Source organism: Takifugu flavidus, chromosome 13, assembly GCF_003711565.1.
Source record: "Takifugu flavidus isolate HTHZ2018 chromosome 13, ASM371156v2, whole genome shotgun sequence".
Classification (NCBI taxonomy): domain Eukaryota; kingdom Metazoa; phylum Chordata; class Actinopteri; order Tetraodontiformes; family Tetraodontidae; genus Takifugu; species Takifugu flavidus.
This window is the reverse complement of record NC_079532.1, coordinates 10,834,814-10,849,763: the sequence shown is the minus strand read 5'-3', so window position 1 is coordinate 10,849,763 and position 14,950 is coordinate 10,834,814. Positions and strand designations below refer to the sequence as shown.

Genomic DNA, 14,950 nt, shown 5'->3' with positions numbered 1-14,950 from the left:
TCAGGATGTGAATTACGTTCTTATTCCCGTACCAGTTGGACTTTTTGATGTAAATGAGCTTATTCCATAATTTTTTACAAAAAATAAAATCTATAACGTGCCCTTGTATCTGGATGTAATTCGCTTCATTTAAGTTTTTAAGGTAATCAAAGGGTTTCCTGACGCAGCAACAGCTTATGGAGCCCAGGTAAAAGCATTTTACCATTCGGACATTAAAGTAACGAGAATCTGGTCAAAGCAAATGAGCCTTTGGGGCTTTTTTCATCACATCTGTGGTCCAATCAGCCTCGCTTCGGTTTGGAGTGCGCCAATACTCGAGGCCTTACGGTAATAGCGCCGAAACGTCATCAGCGCTGCTGGATTTGATTGAAATAAACTTACCGGACTAACCATGAACACAACGCTATGGTTTAACTACCACTTTCTCTGGTTACCTGTGGACTACTTTAGTTTTGAATATTTTGGATAGTTGAAATTGGATAAAAATGTTGCCGTGACTACACCGTGCTTCCACCACCACCATTACGAAGTACATTATTATGAGTATAACTCATTGAGAATGTGGCTTCTTTTTTTTTTTTTTCCATATTTGAAAGTGAATTAAAAATTTCAAGTCAATTCCGAGTCAAACCCATAATGTACTCGTACCACAAGTTAAATAAAGTACTTTTTAGTTATGTCTTCACGACTTAACATGTATTTTGCCCTCTGATTATTCTTGTTTCTGTTTTTCCTCCCATGTATGAATATGTACCACTTTCGGAATAATTTTGTAGTATATTCATAAAACTGTTATAAAACTATGTCACCATGCATAATATATGTAAGTAAATCGAAAATATACTGTATATTCCACTTGTAACCGTTATGGACAGATATGTGCACATATATTGTTACAGTGAGGTGGTTTTTCCTGCGTCTGAAGGGGGAGAGATGATAAAGAAGGACCTCCTGTGGTGCTCTGGGTCCACGGCTGAAAGAGCTCTGACCTGCAGGGGGTGAGACATTGTGATGCTAAGGCTCTTGCTCAGCATCCCCCTCTCCTCCACACTCCAGGTCCATGGGCAGGACAGATCCAGCTCTCCTGATGAGTTTGTTACCTCTGTCTGTGGGCTGTCCTCGGGCTGCTGCTCCATCTCACTAGAGCGTAGAGGATGATGCTGGACACCACCGAGTGATGAAACATCTGCAGCGTGGTCCTGCAGACACAGAGATCTGAGCCTCCTGAGGAAGAATAAGCAGCTCTGGCCCTTCTTTGACAATGTGTTTATTGTCCAAGTGGACACTTGTCCACAATGTCAACCTCTCCATACTGGTCCTGTATTCTGGAATCCACAACCAAGTCCTTTGTCTTTGTGACGCTGGGCTGCAGGTAGTTCAGCCTCCACCAAACCTATCCTGAACCTGATGTCTGAGGTGTAGAGGGTAAACAGGAAGGGGATGGTGTCCAGCCTCCACATAATGCAGCCAGTCTGGGAGGTAGTTGTTGATCTCTGGCTGCGAGTTTAACATCCATCCACCTGGGCATGTATTGGACCTGCTCTTCTCAACATGCTGTTAGAAGCACTGGGGAAGTCAAAGGATGAGACTCTCACAGTGCTGCCTGCCTCCCCCAGGTGGGTATAGACTCTGCAGCAGGAAGACAACGGCCTCTCCGGTGACTTCATGTGACATGTCCTGACATGTCCTTGGGAACAGTAACCACACATGAGGTTTCCCACTGGATTGGGAAGACCATCATGCGTCTCAGGTTCAGGTTGAAAAAGTGGGGGAAGAGAGGGACATCCACTCTTTCAGCACTCTGGGGTTCAAAAATTTAATTCAAACTTTCAGACACAAAGTCTAAGGATTGTTATAATAAGGACATTTTAAGTGTAGTACTGAAAAGAAAAAAGGTAGGTTATATTTGTGGTAGTAGCCTACAATGAACGTATTTATAATGATGATTCTGATGATTAAGTTTTGCTAAAACAAAACATCAGCTTAAAAAAAATCAAGGACACCACAAAACGTTACATTAAAAAAACTCCCGACACTATTTGTTGCAGTAAACAGCCAAGTTCCAATACCAACATAACAGTTTCATCTGGTAATTCTTTTGCACTGCACTTTACTAGATTTTACCAACATTATTCCTCCAACTCGTTGTAGGCGAGCAGCAGGAACGAAAGAACGGAAACAGCGGGGGGAAGACATTACGGCACGGACACGGCGGAAGTTTATTCTCGGTTGCTCTGGGTGAATAGAGACTGCTATTTGCTGGGGGGAAGAAGTCAAAACTTTTTACTTTCGCCCTTTATAGGCCACCTTTCCCTTTCCCTTATGGCGTCCAGCTCCGATATAGATATTGAGGGTGCGACACAACATCTCCGAGATATCCTGAAGCTCGACTGCCATGGGAACGGTACAGGTAAACCGGACCGAGACCGAAAACCCGCCGCCTCGGTAGTTTAGGCCGCAGAAGCTAATTTTTGGGGAGCTTCTTTGACAATGTTTTTTGGCTTTGCACCTATCCGAATTACATTAATAGTAATGTCCCAGTTGACTAACGTAAACCTGAAGCCAGCGTTTTGGTGTTAATATAAATACAAATGTAAAATTCTCCTTTTAGAAGAGCAAATGTCCGCTAGTCCTTTAATTGCTTGGAGCGCTAACTGCGCTCAAGTGATGGCTAAGCTAGCGTTAGCATCTTCCTCATCTCCTCTCAACTCGGCACTTTTTACGCCATGGGGATTGTTAAAAGACCACTGGTGGTTTCTAAAAACTGCCGATGCTAATGCTACGCTATCTTAAAGTCGTATCTTTTAGCCAGACAAGCAAGAATACAACTAAAAGGCTTGGCCTTCGCAAGTGCGTAGAAAGTCAGCCATTCATTTTTAAGACATCATTCGACATATTTTAATCAGAAAGTCTCTGGTTTTGGGGATGAAACGCTGTTTTTAATAGAGTCGACACATTGTAATAATTGCTTTATTGCAGTTTTATCGTAACTGCAGTCAGCACTCGGTGGCTTTAGTCTGAATATTAGGAGCTAAAGCTTTTTAAAGCCCTCATTGTCACATGCACAATGACACAATTATCCAGTTGCATAAGTTAATAATTTCCTTCCCCTCAACCGTGTCTCACCCGTTTTTGTCTTTTAGATGCACCAACAAGTGATGGACAGAGAATGCCCTCTTTTAATGAAGAGCTGAATGGGTTATTGGGCGCTAGTCTTCTGGCCAACACGGAGCATTCAGCCATATCTCAATCCACCAGACCCACTTCCACAGACACCAGCAGCTCCCAGGACACCCAGATAATGTACGGCCCCTCTCCCAATCACACTACCAACGAATGTTCTGTCGTGGGACTCGGATCACGTTTTAACACAATTTCTGGGCTATTTTTGTCACGACTTTGATAAAAAGAATAACTTCTATTGTAATGAATGCGATTTCCAGCTGCCTGTCTGGTGACGATAGCTCCACCAACATTCCCATCACTGCCAACAATGTGGAGATCGTGGCGAGCCAAGATTCCAGCATCAACAGCAAGGCTCGTGGCAGCAACAAGGTCAGGCGCAGGATCTTTAGCTAATGTGGGTTGTCAGCTTTAGAAAGCGGCGTCAACTCTCTAAGACGGTCAATTGACCATAAATATTGTAAAAGTGCTGTACGAATACTTTTGGAAAATTAGAGAACAGCCTCAGGAAGGCAAAGGAACATGAGTGAAGATGTACTGTAGCATGTAAAGGTTTGTAAAGGTTAATCTTGGATTTTAATCTTTTACTGTTTCTAAACAGCAGAAAGGAAAACGGCCTAGAGTAAAAGTTAAGCCACCCGTCGTGAGTAACCTTTTTCTCATTTAGGTAAAAATCCAACCAGTTGCCAAGTATGACTGGGAACACAAGTATTATTATGGGAGACTGATCGCTGTGTCCAACGCCTTCGTGGCATATGCCATAAAAGGTGAGTCTTTTATCACAGGAGTTTGTTATTAACCGGACGGGACAGAGAGAAACGTCTTGATTTTAATAAAATACACATGTTACCGTTCTATGGATCATCCCAGTGGTGTGTGGAAATAAAACAATGATTGTGCGGCATCGTTTTAAGAAGAATTCATTCACCATTTGCTTCACTGGGATTAGTGGTGATTGTTCTCGGGGTTGCTCACGTTGCATCGAGCTTAATGATCAAAAGCTTTGGACCTCACCGGTCCGCAGACTATTTTCTAACTTTCATCCTGTCTAAGGCGGCGTTGCGTGATCACCTCCCCGTCAATGACGCTTCCTGTGTTTTCCCCAGGAGCAAACAACCACGCCATGATCCGGATTCTGAGCGTTTGCTTTGCTGAGCGCTCCCTGCTGAAGGGCTTCACCGGAGCCGTCACAGATCTGGCCTTTGCACACATCGACTCCTCACTCTTGGGCTGCGTGGACGAAGCCGGCAACCTGATGGTCTGGCAGCTCACCTGCAATGGAGACAAGATAGTGTATCCTGAAGTAGTAAAGGACCCCCCCCACACACACACACACACACACACACGCAGCAGCCGAGCTGCATTGACGGCTGTTGCAGACGTTGTTGCTCTTAACTCCTCCTCCCTATAATAGTGATCAGGTAGTGGTTCACATTCGACGACCAGAGGAGACCCAACTGAGCTCCTACCGGCGAATCATCTGGTGCCCGTTCATCCAAGATGACAGTGAAGATGGCCAAGATGTCACCAGTCAAACATTGGCTCTCCTGCATGAAGATATGGTACGAGTGTCCTTCAGGTTCTTTATTGATATAGTTTACACTCGCAACTTTATCTTTGTGTTAGCCAGAGCTTTAGGAGGCACTTTTATTTGCCAATAGTTTCCAGGTTGAAGCGTTTGAACCGTGTGACTCTCCTTTATTTAGGCTGAAGTGTGGGACCTGGAGGTCCTGAGGTCAAACAACAGTAGCTGGCCCATCAGTGTAACGGATGTCAAAGAAGGCCTCATCACAGTCAAAGGACATATGCAGGTAGGTCAGGATGGAGCGGCATTCCCACAATCCCACCACGTTGCATCATTCCCAAGGCCCATGTCGTGTTCTTTAGAAGCTGCAGCAGTTTCCCGGCCTATCGAGGCCGTTGCTCGTCAGAAATGATCGTGGTTGGGCCAGGAGGGCCCGACGGGCCACGAGAAAACAGGAAGTTAGGGTTTATGCTGCGTTTATGTGCTCGTGGAAACACTGGAGGAATGGGTTCTGCCTTGACTGGGAGAAATCTTTCGAGTTTCCGTACGTTGTGATCAGTTTTTGCTGAAGGGCTTGAGGTTTTGTTCTGTCCACCTCGGCAGCGGGTCAGCGAAGGTGCCCTGTCTCCAGACGGCACCGTGTTAGCCACGGCCAGCCACGATGGATACATCAAGTTCTGGCAGATGTACATCGAAGCGGGGCAAGACAAGCCAAGGTGGGTGACAACTGCACAGGATGTTCAGAGGTTTCATTTTAAAAGGGAAGAAAATATTGAGCTTTTGTGGGTTCTGGACTCCCCTCGTCGTCGTCTAGGTGTCTTCATGAGCTGAGGCCTCACGGAGGGCGGCCGCTCTCGTGCCTTCTTTTTTGTGATAACCACAAGCGGCAGGATCCCGAGTGAGTAGCGAGGCACTTATTTTAGCTTCCTGTGACCGACGGTGTCACTTTGTTTCAATCTCCTCTCACCTCTTCTTTCAAGGGTTCCCTTCTGGCGGTTCCTGATCACCGGAGCAGATCAGAACCAGGAGTTGAAGCTGTGGTGCACCGTCTCCTGGAACTGCTTACAGACCATCAGGTGATTGCTGCCTCGCAGAAACCTTTGGTTGTGAGCGGAATTTAGCCGCTCCCATATTTCACAGACCCGCTCTGCCGTCGGTGGAAGCGTCGCATCCCTTTATTTCATTTCCTGCTCCTCTTTTTTTCCAGGTTTTCTCCAGATCTGTTAAACTCAACAGTCTTCCCAAGCCTGAAGGCCAGACTAGACCTGTCTGCTGAGTATCTGATCCTCACCGATGTGCAGAGGAAGGTCAGGCCTTTAGCAGCTGCTGTATAGAAGCAACACCTAACTCATCGACACCGTTGATATTAACCCTAACCCTTCGCTCTTGTCTTCCCTCGCCAGGTTCTGTACGTGATGGAGCTGCGACAGGATCTGGATAACGGCAAGGCCATGTTCACAGCAGTGTCTCAGTTCCTGATGACGCACCCTGTGCTCAGCTTCGGCGTGCGTGAGGTGACCTACAGCAGACTGCAAAACACCGAGCTCCTCCCCACGGAGGAGGAGAGTGAGAGTCTATCAACAGGTCAGCATAGAGATTCTTCCATATTCTCATTCATTCATTCATTCATTCATTCATCTGTTTTGCTGCGTTCTGTTTAACCCACTGGTTGAGTTGGACAAGAAGCTGGGAAGGTTATTCTCCTCCTGCTGCTGCTGGTGGTTGTTGTTGTTGTTGTTGTTGTGTAGCCCTTCTGTTTACAGTATATGGATGGAACAGAGCTCTGATCCCACTGATATGATGTCGCTAATGCTCATGCTAATAGCTGGAATATTACCGGAGCTACTATAGGGGTCACATGTGGGGCAGCTGTCTCCGGAGGGCAACTGGGGGGGGGGGTAGGGTAGGAAACCTGACCTGGGGGGGGTATCCCAGTTTTAATCTCTGACTTCCAAGTTCAAATGGAACTCGCAATTTTAACACATTAATTTAGAATAAATATAGTTTTCCTTGATATTTACACGATGTTGAGAGAAGGTTTTTATTCTCTTATAAATAGATGTTTGAAATGAATGAATTTGTGATCATTACTTTAACATTTTGTATTTTTTTCTGATTTAAAAGTGTTTTTTACTCTATTTATTTCGGTCTCTTAACAGACATAAATGAGCCATGTTGCCTTTGGATCAGATATTTAGTCCTTATTAGCTGCCAGTAATGCTGCTCGAGCCTCCTGGTGGACAGGAGGAAGGTCAGAGGTGTCGTTGGATCCTGAGAGAACTTTGCTGTGTTAGTCAGATTAGTGGGTCGCAGCAGGTCTCGCTGCCCCGGTACGGTGCAGGAATATCAGCATCTTTTCAGCCGGTACCAATGGAAATGCAGATAAACGTGTGTTGTACTTTACCACTTTTAATTGTTATTGTGCTCCCTTTCAGAAGGTACTCAAGGACCCACAGAATCAAAGACCGGCATCCTAATTAAGCTGTACTGTGTCCACACCAAGTACGTGTTGTCCTCCTGTCAAGTGTTTAAATACAGTTGTGTGTGGTGAAGGTTACAGCAATGACAGGTCCATGACCTCGATGCTAGCTGATGATTGTTGTGTTGTGTGCTGTCAGAGTGGAGTACAAAGTTAAAAGTATGTGAATGTGTTGCAGGAGTCTGCAGGATGTCCAGATCTGGTTTCAGCCAAATGCAGGCTCCAGGTTCGCACCATTCCTGCCACGTTCAGATTCCCAAGATGCTTTTGGTAAGTCTGCCTCTGTCATCAGTCAGTGGTTTATTTACCGCCTCCACACACCGTAAATGTTGTTTGTGTCTGTTCCATTTTATAATATCCGCCTGTAGTTTGTGCGAAGGTGTTTTTGCACCCAGGAGAGCTTTTCTCCTCATGACCACGGAGGTCAGATTAGTGGAGCTGAACAGGTGAAGAGTGAACTCCAGGGTCCGCCAGATCCTCCTGGAGGTCTTCTGCAGCCCCCTGAGGGTTCTGGCCTGCTCTTCTATCAACCCGACCTCTGATGTTTTCCTGGTCTTCCAGACCTGATCGTGACCTCCTCTCCTCCTGAGATTGACTGATGTTTCTTGATGACATCCTGAACATCTTGCAGTCTTCTCCTGCTTCTTTCCATCCTTCTCTCACCCTCGGAAATGTTGTCCGGGCTGTAGGCCTTTAATAATCGGGCATCGGCTTCTGCCCCGTCAGCCATCCTCCGTCTTCACTTTAGCTCCTGTTGGCCACCAGATGTCGCTATTTCGCTGTGGTTTTCCACCTCAATTCTCAGTAATTGTAGGTGATGGATTAAGTGATCTGGAGGGTAGATCAACCGGTCAGTAAACGTGGGCAAACATCTGGAATGGGGTCAACTGTTGTTAATGGGGATGCGACCTTTTGACCAGCGTCACACTGAAGTTTATCCATGATTTAAATGTGGCCGTGTGTGTAGTCACTGACCTGCTGATTAACCTTTTGTGTTTGACAGTATAAAACTGCGATTGTCTATCATATTTTAACATCTTCACCTTTCGTACCTTCTCCAACAGGTTTTTCAGACAATCTCACCGACCAGAGTTCTGACAAGGAATCGGGAACCGGCTCCCAGACGGACCTGAGGAAGATCCCCTCACTTCCTGCACCCTCTGACTTCCTGTCAAACTCGGGCAGCAGTGGCGGGACAGTGCCTAAGCTGATGACTCCTGATGCTTTTATGACACCGAGCGCATCGGTAGAGGTCTTAAACGAAGAAACGCACATCAATTTAACTGCATCACTGTTAGCACTGACATAGTAATGTTTTAAAAATGATTACATGAATCATGAATATTGATATTTGCTTATTCTTACGTCAGGTACCAGCTTCTCCTGGCAGCAGCGCCAGCAGCCTCACTATTGTGACGGCTATCAGCAGCAACTCAGACTCCACTAACAGGTGAGCTTCTACAGCTAAATTATTACTGCTTTTGTCCAGCAGAGAGCCAAATGTTTCTCTTCAACGAGCCAAATATCATTACTGTGTGTGGAGAAACCTGGAGAAGGCGGGATGGTGTACAACGTGCAAACGTGCGCAGATACGAGTGCTTATGTGCTGTGAGTCAGTTGTAATGATGTGTGACCAGCAGGGGGAGCCAGACTGCTCACAAAAAGCCCAAAAAAGAGGAAGCAGCTAAAAAGTTCAGTGTTCTACACAGCCAGAAAGATGGCGTTTCTAATGTAATAACCAAATGTGTATCAACTGTCTGTCATCTCAGCTGCTTGTCTTGTCTGTCTGTGGTTGTCAACATCAGTCTGCTTTTCTAAAGGGAGTGTGTCGGTGTTCCCGTTTACAGAGCTATTGATGACGTCAGTCAGAGTCCAAACAGGGCAGAAAACACCAGCAGCGGTAGTTTAAATCTCTCTACCAGCAGCCCCAGAGCTCCTTCTGCTGTGCTGCTGCCTGGACTGGACAGCCTGCACGTAGGACCACTTACTGCTTCACTAAAGCCTTTTAATATCTGGATTCCATGAGGATTTTTTTTAATGATCCTCCCTTTTTTCCCCCAGGCTCTGTCGTCCCCCAGTGGCCCACTTGGGCTGGATGGTCCTCAAGTTCTGGATTCTCCACTGTTGCCCCCCCTGGCCTCTCCAACCAGGGCCCGCTCCCCTGACGTAATCTCCTCGGCTTCCACGGCGCTCTCCCAGGACATGCCGGAGATTGCGTCCCAGACTCTGCAGCATCAGCGCGGACTGGTTTCCAGTTTGGAGCCCTTGCCTCTCCCCGTCCTCCACACGGACTCTATGGCCTCTGCTGCGTCTGCCTTACACCTCCTCACCTCACCACATAGTGCCAACAATGACAGGTGTGTAATGCTCTCTTACTTTATCACACAGTATAAATCAGGACTATAAAACAAGTTCTGTTCCCCCAGCCTCTTGCCGCTTGAACTCGGAGGTGCAGATGGGCCTGTGGGTGGCGCTGTGGAGTCAGAGCCAAGACTCAACCTGACCCCTTCTCTACTTGAGAACGCTTTCTCCCAGGACAACGCCGGGGCGGGGCCAGGGTCCTCCGAGGGCAGCATTAGCCACACGCACTGGCCAGCGGCGCCCGACATCACCAGAGAAACCAGGAACAGTCTGAGGGACAACGGCCTTGGAGACTGGTGAGAATCCCCAAGCAAAGTCTTTTCCAAAACATCGTGCCTGTATTCAAGCCTAAACTGTGTGAACAAAGACCAGTTTTCCTTGCTTCATTTACCAATGATGTTCTAATGTCTCACGACTTCTGCTGTGTTGTAGTTTAGGGGAGGAGTCACATGACAGAAACCTGAGCTCTCCGTACCACCGACGCTCCTACCACATCCTACAGAATGACCCCAATCAGGACGGGGGTGCGGACCAAAGGTAGCCCAAACCCGCCGCAGTCTTTGAAGCGCACCGTCTGGGTTCCCCCCTTGTTTATGTGTGGTTTTGTCCAGCGAGCCCGATGACGAGACGAAGGGCCTGGCGTCATCTTCAGAGAACTGCGGCGGCGCTCGCTCGTCTCACAGACTCCCCGTTAAGGACTGGAAATCGTCCCCGCGGGGCTCCCCGAAGCTGTGGAGGAAGACCAAGAGGGATAACGGGTGCGTGAGAGCGCGATAGGGGCTCGTTTAGACGTTGTTCTGAGAGGAGCAACAGGAAGTCCCTTACCTGCTTTTGTGGGTCCCAGTTTTGAGTGATCATCTATGACACTGATGCCCCCTAGTGGTGGAGGATGGGAGCTCAGGACCAAACAGGAGCTGATAGTTGTCCCGTTTACTGCTCTCACTTTACAGATAACAGATAATAAAACGCGTCATTGCTTTGAGTTCTTCTAACCTCTTTAAACCTGGTTTGTCCTCAGCGAATCGTCTCAGGCCCGGCAGCTGGACCACGGTCAGGTATGTTCCTCTTTACGTAATGATCTGGCTCCTGTGTTCCTGAATCATATTTATGAATTTGTGAAAGGAAGCAACGTTTGTATTTACAGCTGTGGCACAAAAAGCCAAGAGTGGTGGGTCAATTTGGACCCCCCCCCCCGATAGCTGTCTCAGACATCGTCTGCTTATTGAATGACCACGTCAATACCGTCTGCCTCCATCACGCTGACTTCAACAGTTCAGAAAGATAAATGATTTCCTCAATTGTCTTCCAGAAAACTGCAGATATGGAGGAACTCTTGATGGTCCTCCGGAACCAGCAGAGAGAACTGATGGAGCTCCGTGGTCAAATCGAAACCATGCAAAGCTCCATTCTGTCTCAGGTCGAGCGTGTTCTGACCAACCACCAGGAACAAGAACGTATCCTTGTCCTCCAGAGTTCCTCTCAGGGACCAACCGGCATCCTTTTTCTTGAACGTGAGATTTGTGGGCCTTGACGTCTGACACCTGCAGAGGGCAAACTGGGGAGGCTAGTGACAGAGGGTCAGAGCCAGCAGCAGCAGCTCCAGGAGCAGCTGGGCCAGCAGCTGAGCCACACCCTCACCTCGGTGCTGAGCAGCCGCGTGGACAAGCTGCTCCGCGAGGAGATGAAGAAAACGGTGCCACAAAGTAAGAACATCCCACATCCAGCTGTCATTTTAGCCCATTTGGCACCAGCGCGAACCCACCAGACTTTAGTCTTGGGACGCAGCGCTAGCGGCTAATGTTGGACCTTGTAGCAAAGGTCTAGTATCTACGTTGTGGGTCGGCCTTTCCCTCTCAAAGCATCTCCTCCTCTTTTCCTCCGGCCTCACTAGCAATCACAAAGAGTCTGGAGCCGGTCGTTGGCCTCCTGAGCAACACGGTCGCGGCTAAGCTGACCAGCGTCGAGGCCACCCTGAAGGACAACGTCACCAAGGTGGTCAAATCCAAAGTAAGTGGTTGGCCCCGACCCTGCCGCCGTGACCCCTGTCTCAGCTCCTCTGATCATCTGCTCCCTGTCCCCAGAACACAACGGACGCCATCGGCCGGGCGGCGGCCGAGGCCATGCAGGGGCCCATCCAGACGGCCTACAAGGACACCTTCCAGAGCATCGTGCTGCCCGTCTTCGAGCGAGGCTGCCAGTCCATGTTCCAGCAAATCAACGACAGTTTCAAACAAGGCACACAGGAATGTAAGGCAACACATCTGAGCAACCTGTAGACGAGGAGTAACGTGTAGAGGCGCCCCATCAGCAGGAGCCACGTGTTTTATTACCTTAACTGCTAATAGTGATGCTAACCATTGTTTTATGCTTGAAACATTTTATCGTGGTTCTTTCTCTTTAGAAAGGGGACGATGAATTAGTCGTGTTGACTGTGATGTTGCAGATATCCAGCAGCTGGAGACCCACATGAAGCAGAAGGACCAAGAGACCCGGGACCCCCTGCTGGGCCAGCTCCAGCAGATGATCGACAGCTTCCAAAGCTCCAGCGACCAGCTGGCCAACAACATCACCGCCAACGTCCGCGTCGAGCTGCAGCACCAGCTACAGATGATGGTCGGGAAGTAAGTGAAGAAGCACCCCGCCCGTCAATGGACACGCCGAGACGGGCAGAACCTGTGCACGTTGATCCCTTCTGAGTCTTCATAAAGCTGCCCACATCTGGAACTGGACCCTTTATGATCAGTCACTGTACAATAATTAGGGTTTTTTGGTCGGTCCTTAAAATGAGCAGTGATTATTATCAGTGCTGTTGTTCTTAGTGTGTGTGTGTGTGTGTCTGTGTGTGTGTGTGTGGTGTGTGTGTGTGTGTGTGTGTGTGTGTGTGCGTGCGCTCTAGTCTGCAGGAGTCCATCCTGAGCCAGGTGCAGCGGATCATTAAAGGGGAGGTCAGCCTTGCGATGAAGGAGCAACAGGCGGCGGTGACCTCCAGCATCATGCAGGCCATGAGGTCCGCAGCAGGGACCCCCGTCCCCACCACACACCTGGACTACCAGAGCCAGCAGGCCAACATCCTGCAGCTGCTGCAGCAGGGCCAGCTCAACCAGGCCTTTCAGCAGGTAAGAGGAGACCCGGCGGGTCGCTGGCGGCCGTTCCCAGCACGATCGAACGGTTCCCCCGTGAACCAGTAGAACGCCGCCTGATCCAGTGTGTGTGTGACTTCCTGTCCAGGCGCTCTCGGCCACAGACCTGAACCTGGTGCTGTACGTGTGCGAGACCATCGAGTCCCAGCAGGTGTTCGGGCAGCACTCCTGCCCCCTCAGCCAGCCGGTGCTGCTGTCCCTCATCCAGCAGCTCTCCTCCAACCTCACCACCCGTTCGGAGCTGAAGATCAGGTGAGGGGGGGCGACCCGGGGGTTTGCCGGGCCGAGGTGGCCCCGTGTGCTGACCTGTCTGTGTGTGCAGCTACCTGGAGGACGCCGTGATGAATCTGGACCACACCGACCCCCTGACCAGGGACCACATGGCCACCGTTCTGACCCAGGTCCGACAGAAGCTGTTCGCCTTCCTGCAGCACGACCCCCACAGCCCCCTGGGCAAGAAGGCGCGGCGCCTCATGATGATGCTCCAGGGCCTGGTCAATTAGCCGCCTCGCACCTCCGGCCGGGACCGCGTGTTCGTCCCCGTCGCCTTCGCGTTGCAGATATTTAAAGAACAGCTGCTGTTTGTGTTGTTTCGTTTCGGTTCATCTTCTTTTATCTCGTCATCAAAGAGTCTGGTGACCAGCTAGTTTTTTTTTGTTTTTTTTCATGTTGTTTCAAGATTGGAATGTTCGTCCCAGTAGTCCAAGCCCCCCCCCCCAACCATGACAGTTTTAGCTCTGATTGTTAGAAGGTTCAACACCAGAAGGGCAAAAAACATCCTATGTTGGTTTTTTCCTTGTTCATTTTAACGAGACCTTTTGTAAAGCAGATCAAAGGTTTCCAGAAATAAAAGCTGGCAGAATTCACCTCAACCATGTTTCTGCTCTGGTTCCAGTTTGGTTCTGTCCAACCGGGACAACCGGCTCCTCCACATTTCGCCGCGTCTCCCCGGCTACCGCCGCTATCGTTCTCACAACCCGGTTCTGATGAAACCATGTCCGGCCCGTGGCCCGTTTCTGGATTCGAACCAGTAACCCTCCAAGAAAGAAGTCCTTTTAATTTAGCTTTGTAGCGAAGCAAAAGCAGGCGGGTTCAGGAATAAAAATGGATCTTGGTACCAAATTAGCTTAAAAGACATTAATGCTTATTTGTATGGAAATGAGTCATCCACAGACACTTAACAAGAGTTAGGAGGTAAGGGAGAAACGGAGAGACAGGCACAAACAATAAAAATGAAAGATGACTGCAGTCAGGTCCAACAAAGCCTGGTTTCTATGGAAACACTCAAGGAGGAGGCGTGCCTTCAGCACGTTTTGCTGGTCAGTGCAGGTCTGCCAACAAAACCGGCACGTCCACTCAAGGTCGGCGACCTCCAACCGTATTGGAGGTTGCTCATTTTCAAGACTTCTGACGGCAAATGTATAGAACTAATACGTATATCTCATTCATTTCTCAGCCTCTCACCATCCACACCCGCCTGGGGGGTCTTTATACTGTCAGTGTAACTGGTGCGTGAGTCTGAGAACCAGCATCACCAGGCTCAGCCGTTGGTCCGGCACCTGAATGGGGGGCTGGCTAGTGAAACCTGCGGAGGGTTGTGATGTCTCGCCCCTCCTCAGTGTCTCCGTTGTAAGACCTGGGTGATGTCTGCGGTGGTGGAGAGAACTGTGAGGAGCTGTGCATAGCTGCCATCACCCAATGGGCCCCGATAGGGGAACAGTTGCTTCGCCGCCACTCCACAGTCCTTTCACCGGAACCTGGTCCTGCTCAAGGTTTCTTCCTGTTAAATAGGAGTGTTTCCTTGCTTGTTGGGATTCTGTAAAGGGCCTAGAGACAATTTTGATGGTGACAGATCAACTGGTGGATACAGAAGGTCCAGGCCACCAGACTGGTGGATACAGAAGGTCCAGGCCACCAGACTGACTGGTGGATACAGAAGGTCCAGGCCACCAGACCGACTGGTGGATACAGAAGGTTTAGGCCACTTGACCGACTGAGGGATACAGAAGGTCCAGGCCACCAGACTGACTGGTGGATACAGAAGATCCAGGCCACCAGACTGACTGGTGGATACAGAAGGTCCAGGCCACCAGACCGACTGGTGGATACAGAAGGTTTAGGCCACTGACCGACTGGTGGATACAGAAGGTCCAGGACACCAGACTGACTGGTGGATACAGAAGGTTTAGGCCACTTGACCGACTGGTGGATACAGAAGGTCCAGGACACCAGACGATCTGGTGGATACAGAAGGTCCAGGAC

At 49.1% G+C, this 14,950-nt stretch overlaps 1 protein-coding gene across 3 annotated transcripts; it reads left to right on the top strand.

Moving 5' to 3' along the window:
* Nucleotides 1-2,134: 2,134 nt before the first annotated feature.
* edc4 (enhancer of mRNA decapping 4) lies at nt 2,135-13,560 on the top strand. 3 transcript variants are annotated; one of them, XM_057052288.1, is made up of 30 exons: nt 2,135-2,410; nt 3,144-3,303; nt 3,444-3,555; nt 3,851-3,950; nt 4,290-4,476; nt 4,598-4,745; nt 4,890-4,994; nt 5,312-5,424; nt 5,523-5,606; nt 5,689-5,784; nt 5,916-6,015; nt 6,112-6,292; nt 7,144-7,210; nt 7,366-7,457; nt 8,252-8,433; nt 8,558-8,637; nt 9,035-9,161; nt 9,249-9,544; nt 9,614-9,844; nt 9,981-10,085; nt 10,160-10,306; nt 10,567-10,603; nt 10,858-11,002; nt 11,096-11,251; nt 11,440-11,555; nt 11,630-11,795; nt 11,992-12,169; nt 12,445-12,664; nt 12,777-12,940; nt 13,011-13,560. In XM_057052288.1, exons 1-30 carry the CDS (start codon nt 2,323-2,325, stop codon nt 13,189-13,191), a joined length of 4,164 nt encoding a protein of 1,387 aa, XP_056908268.1. In that variant the 5' UTR covers nt 2,135-2,322; the 3' UTR covers nt 13,192-13,560. The 3 variants fall into 3 exon arrangements, with proteins under 3 accessions (XP_056908268.1, XP_056908267.1, XP_056908269.1); XM_057052287.1 differs by having other exon boundaries at nt 8,252-8,439; XM_057052289.1 differs by having other exon boundaries at nt 2,211-2,404; nt 8,252-8,439.
* The last annotated feature ends 1,390 nt before the right edge of the window (nt 13,561-14,950 follow it).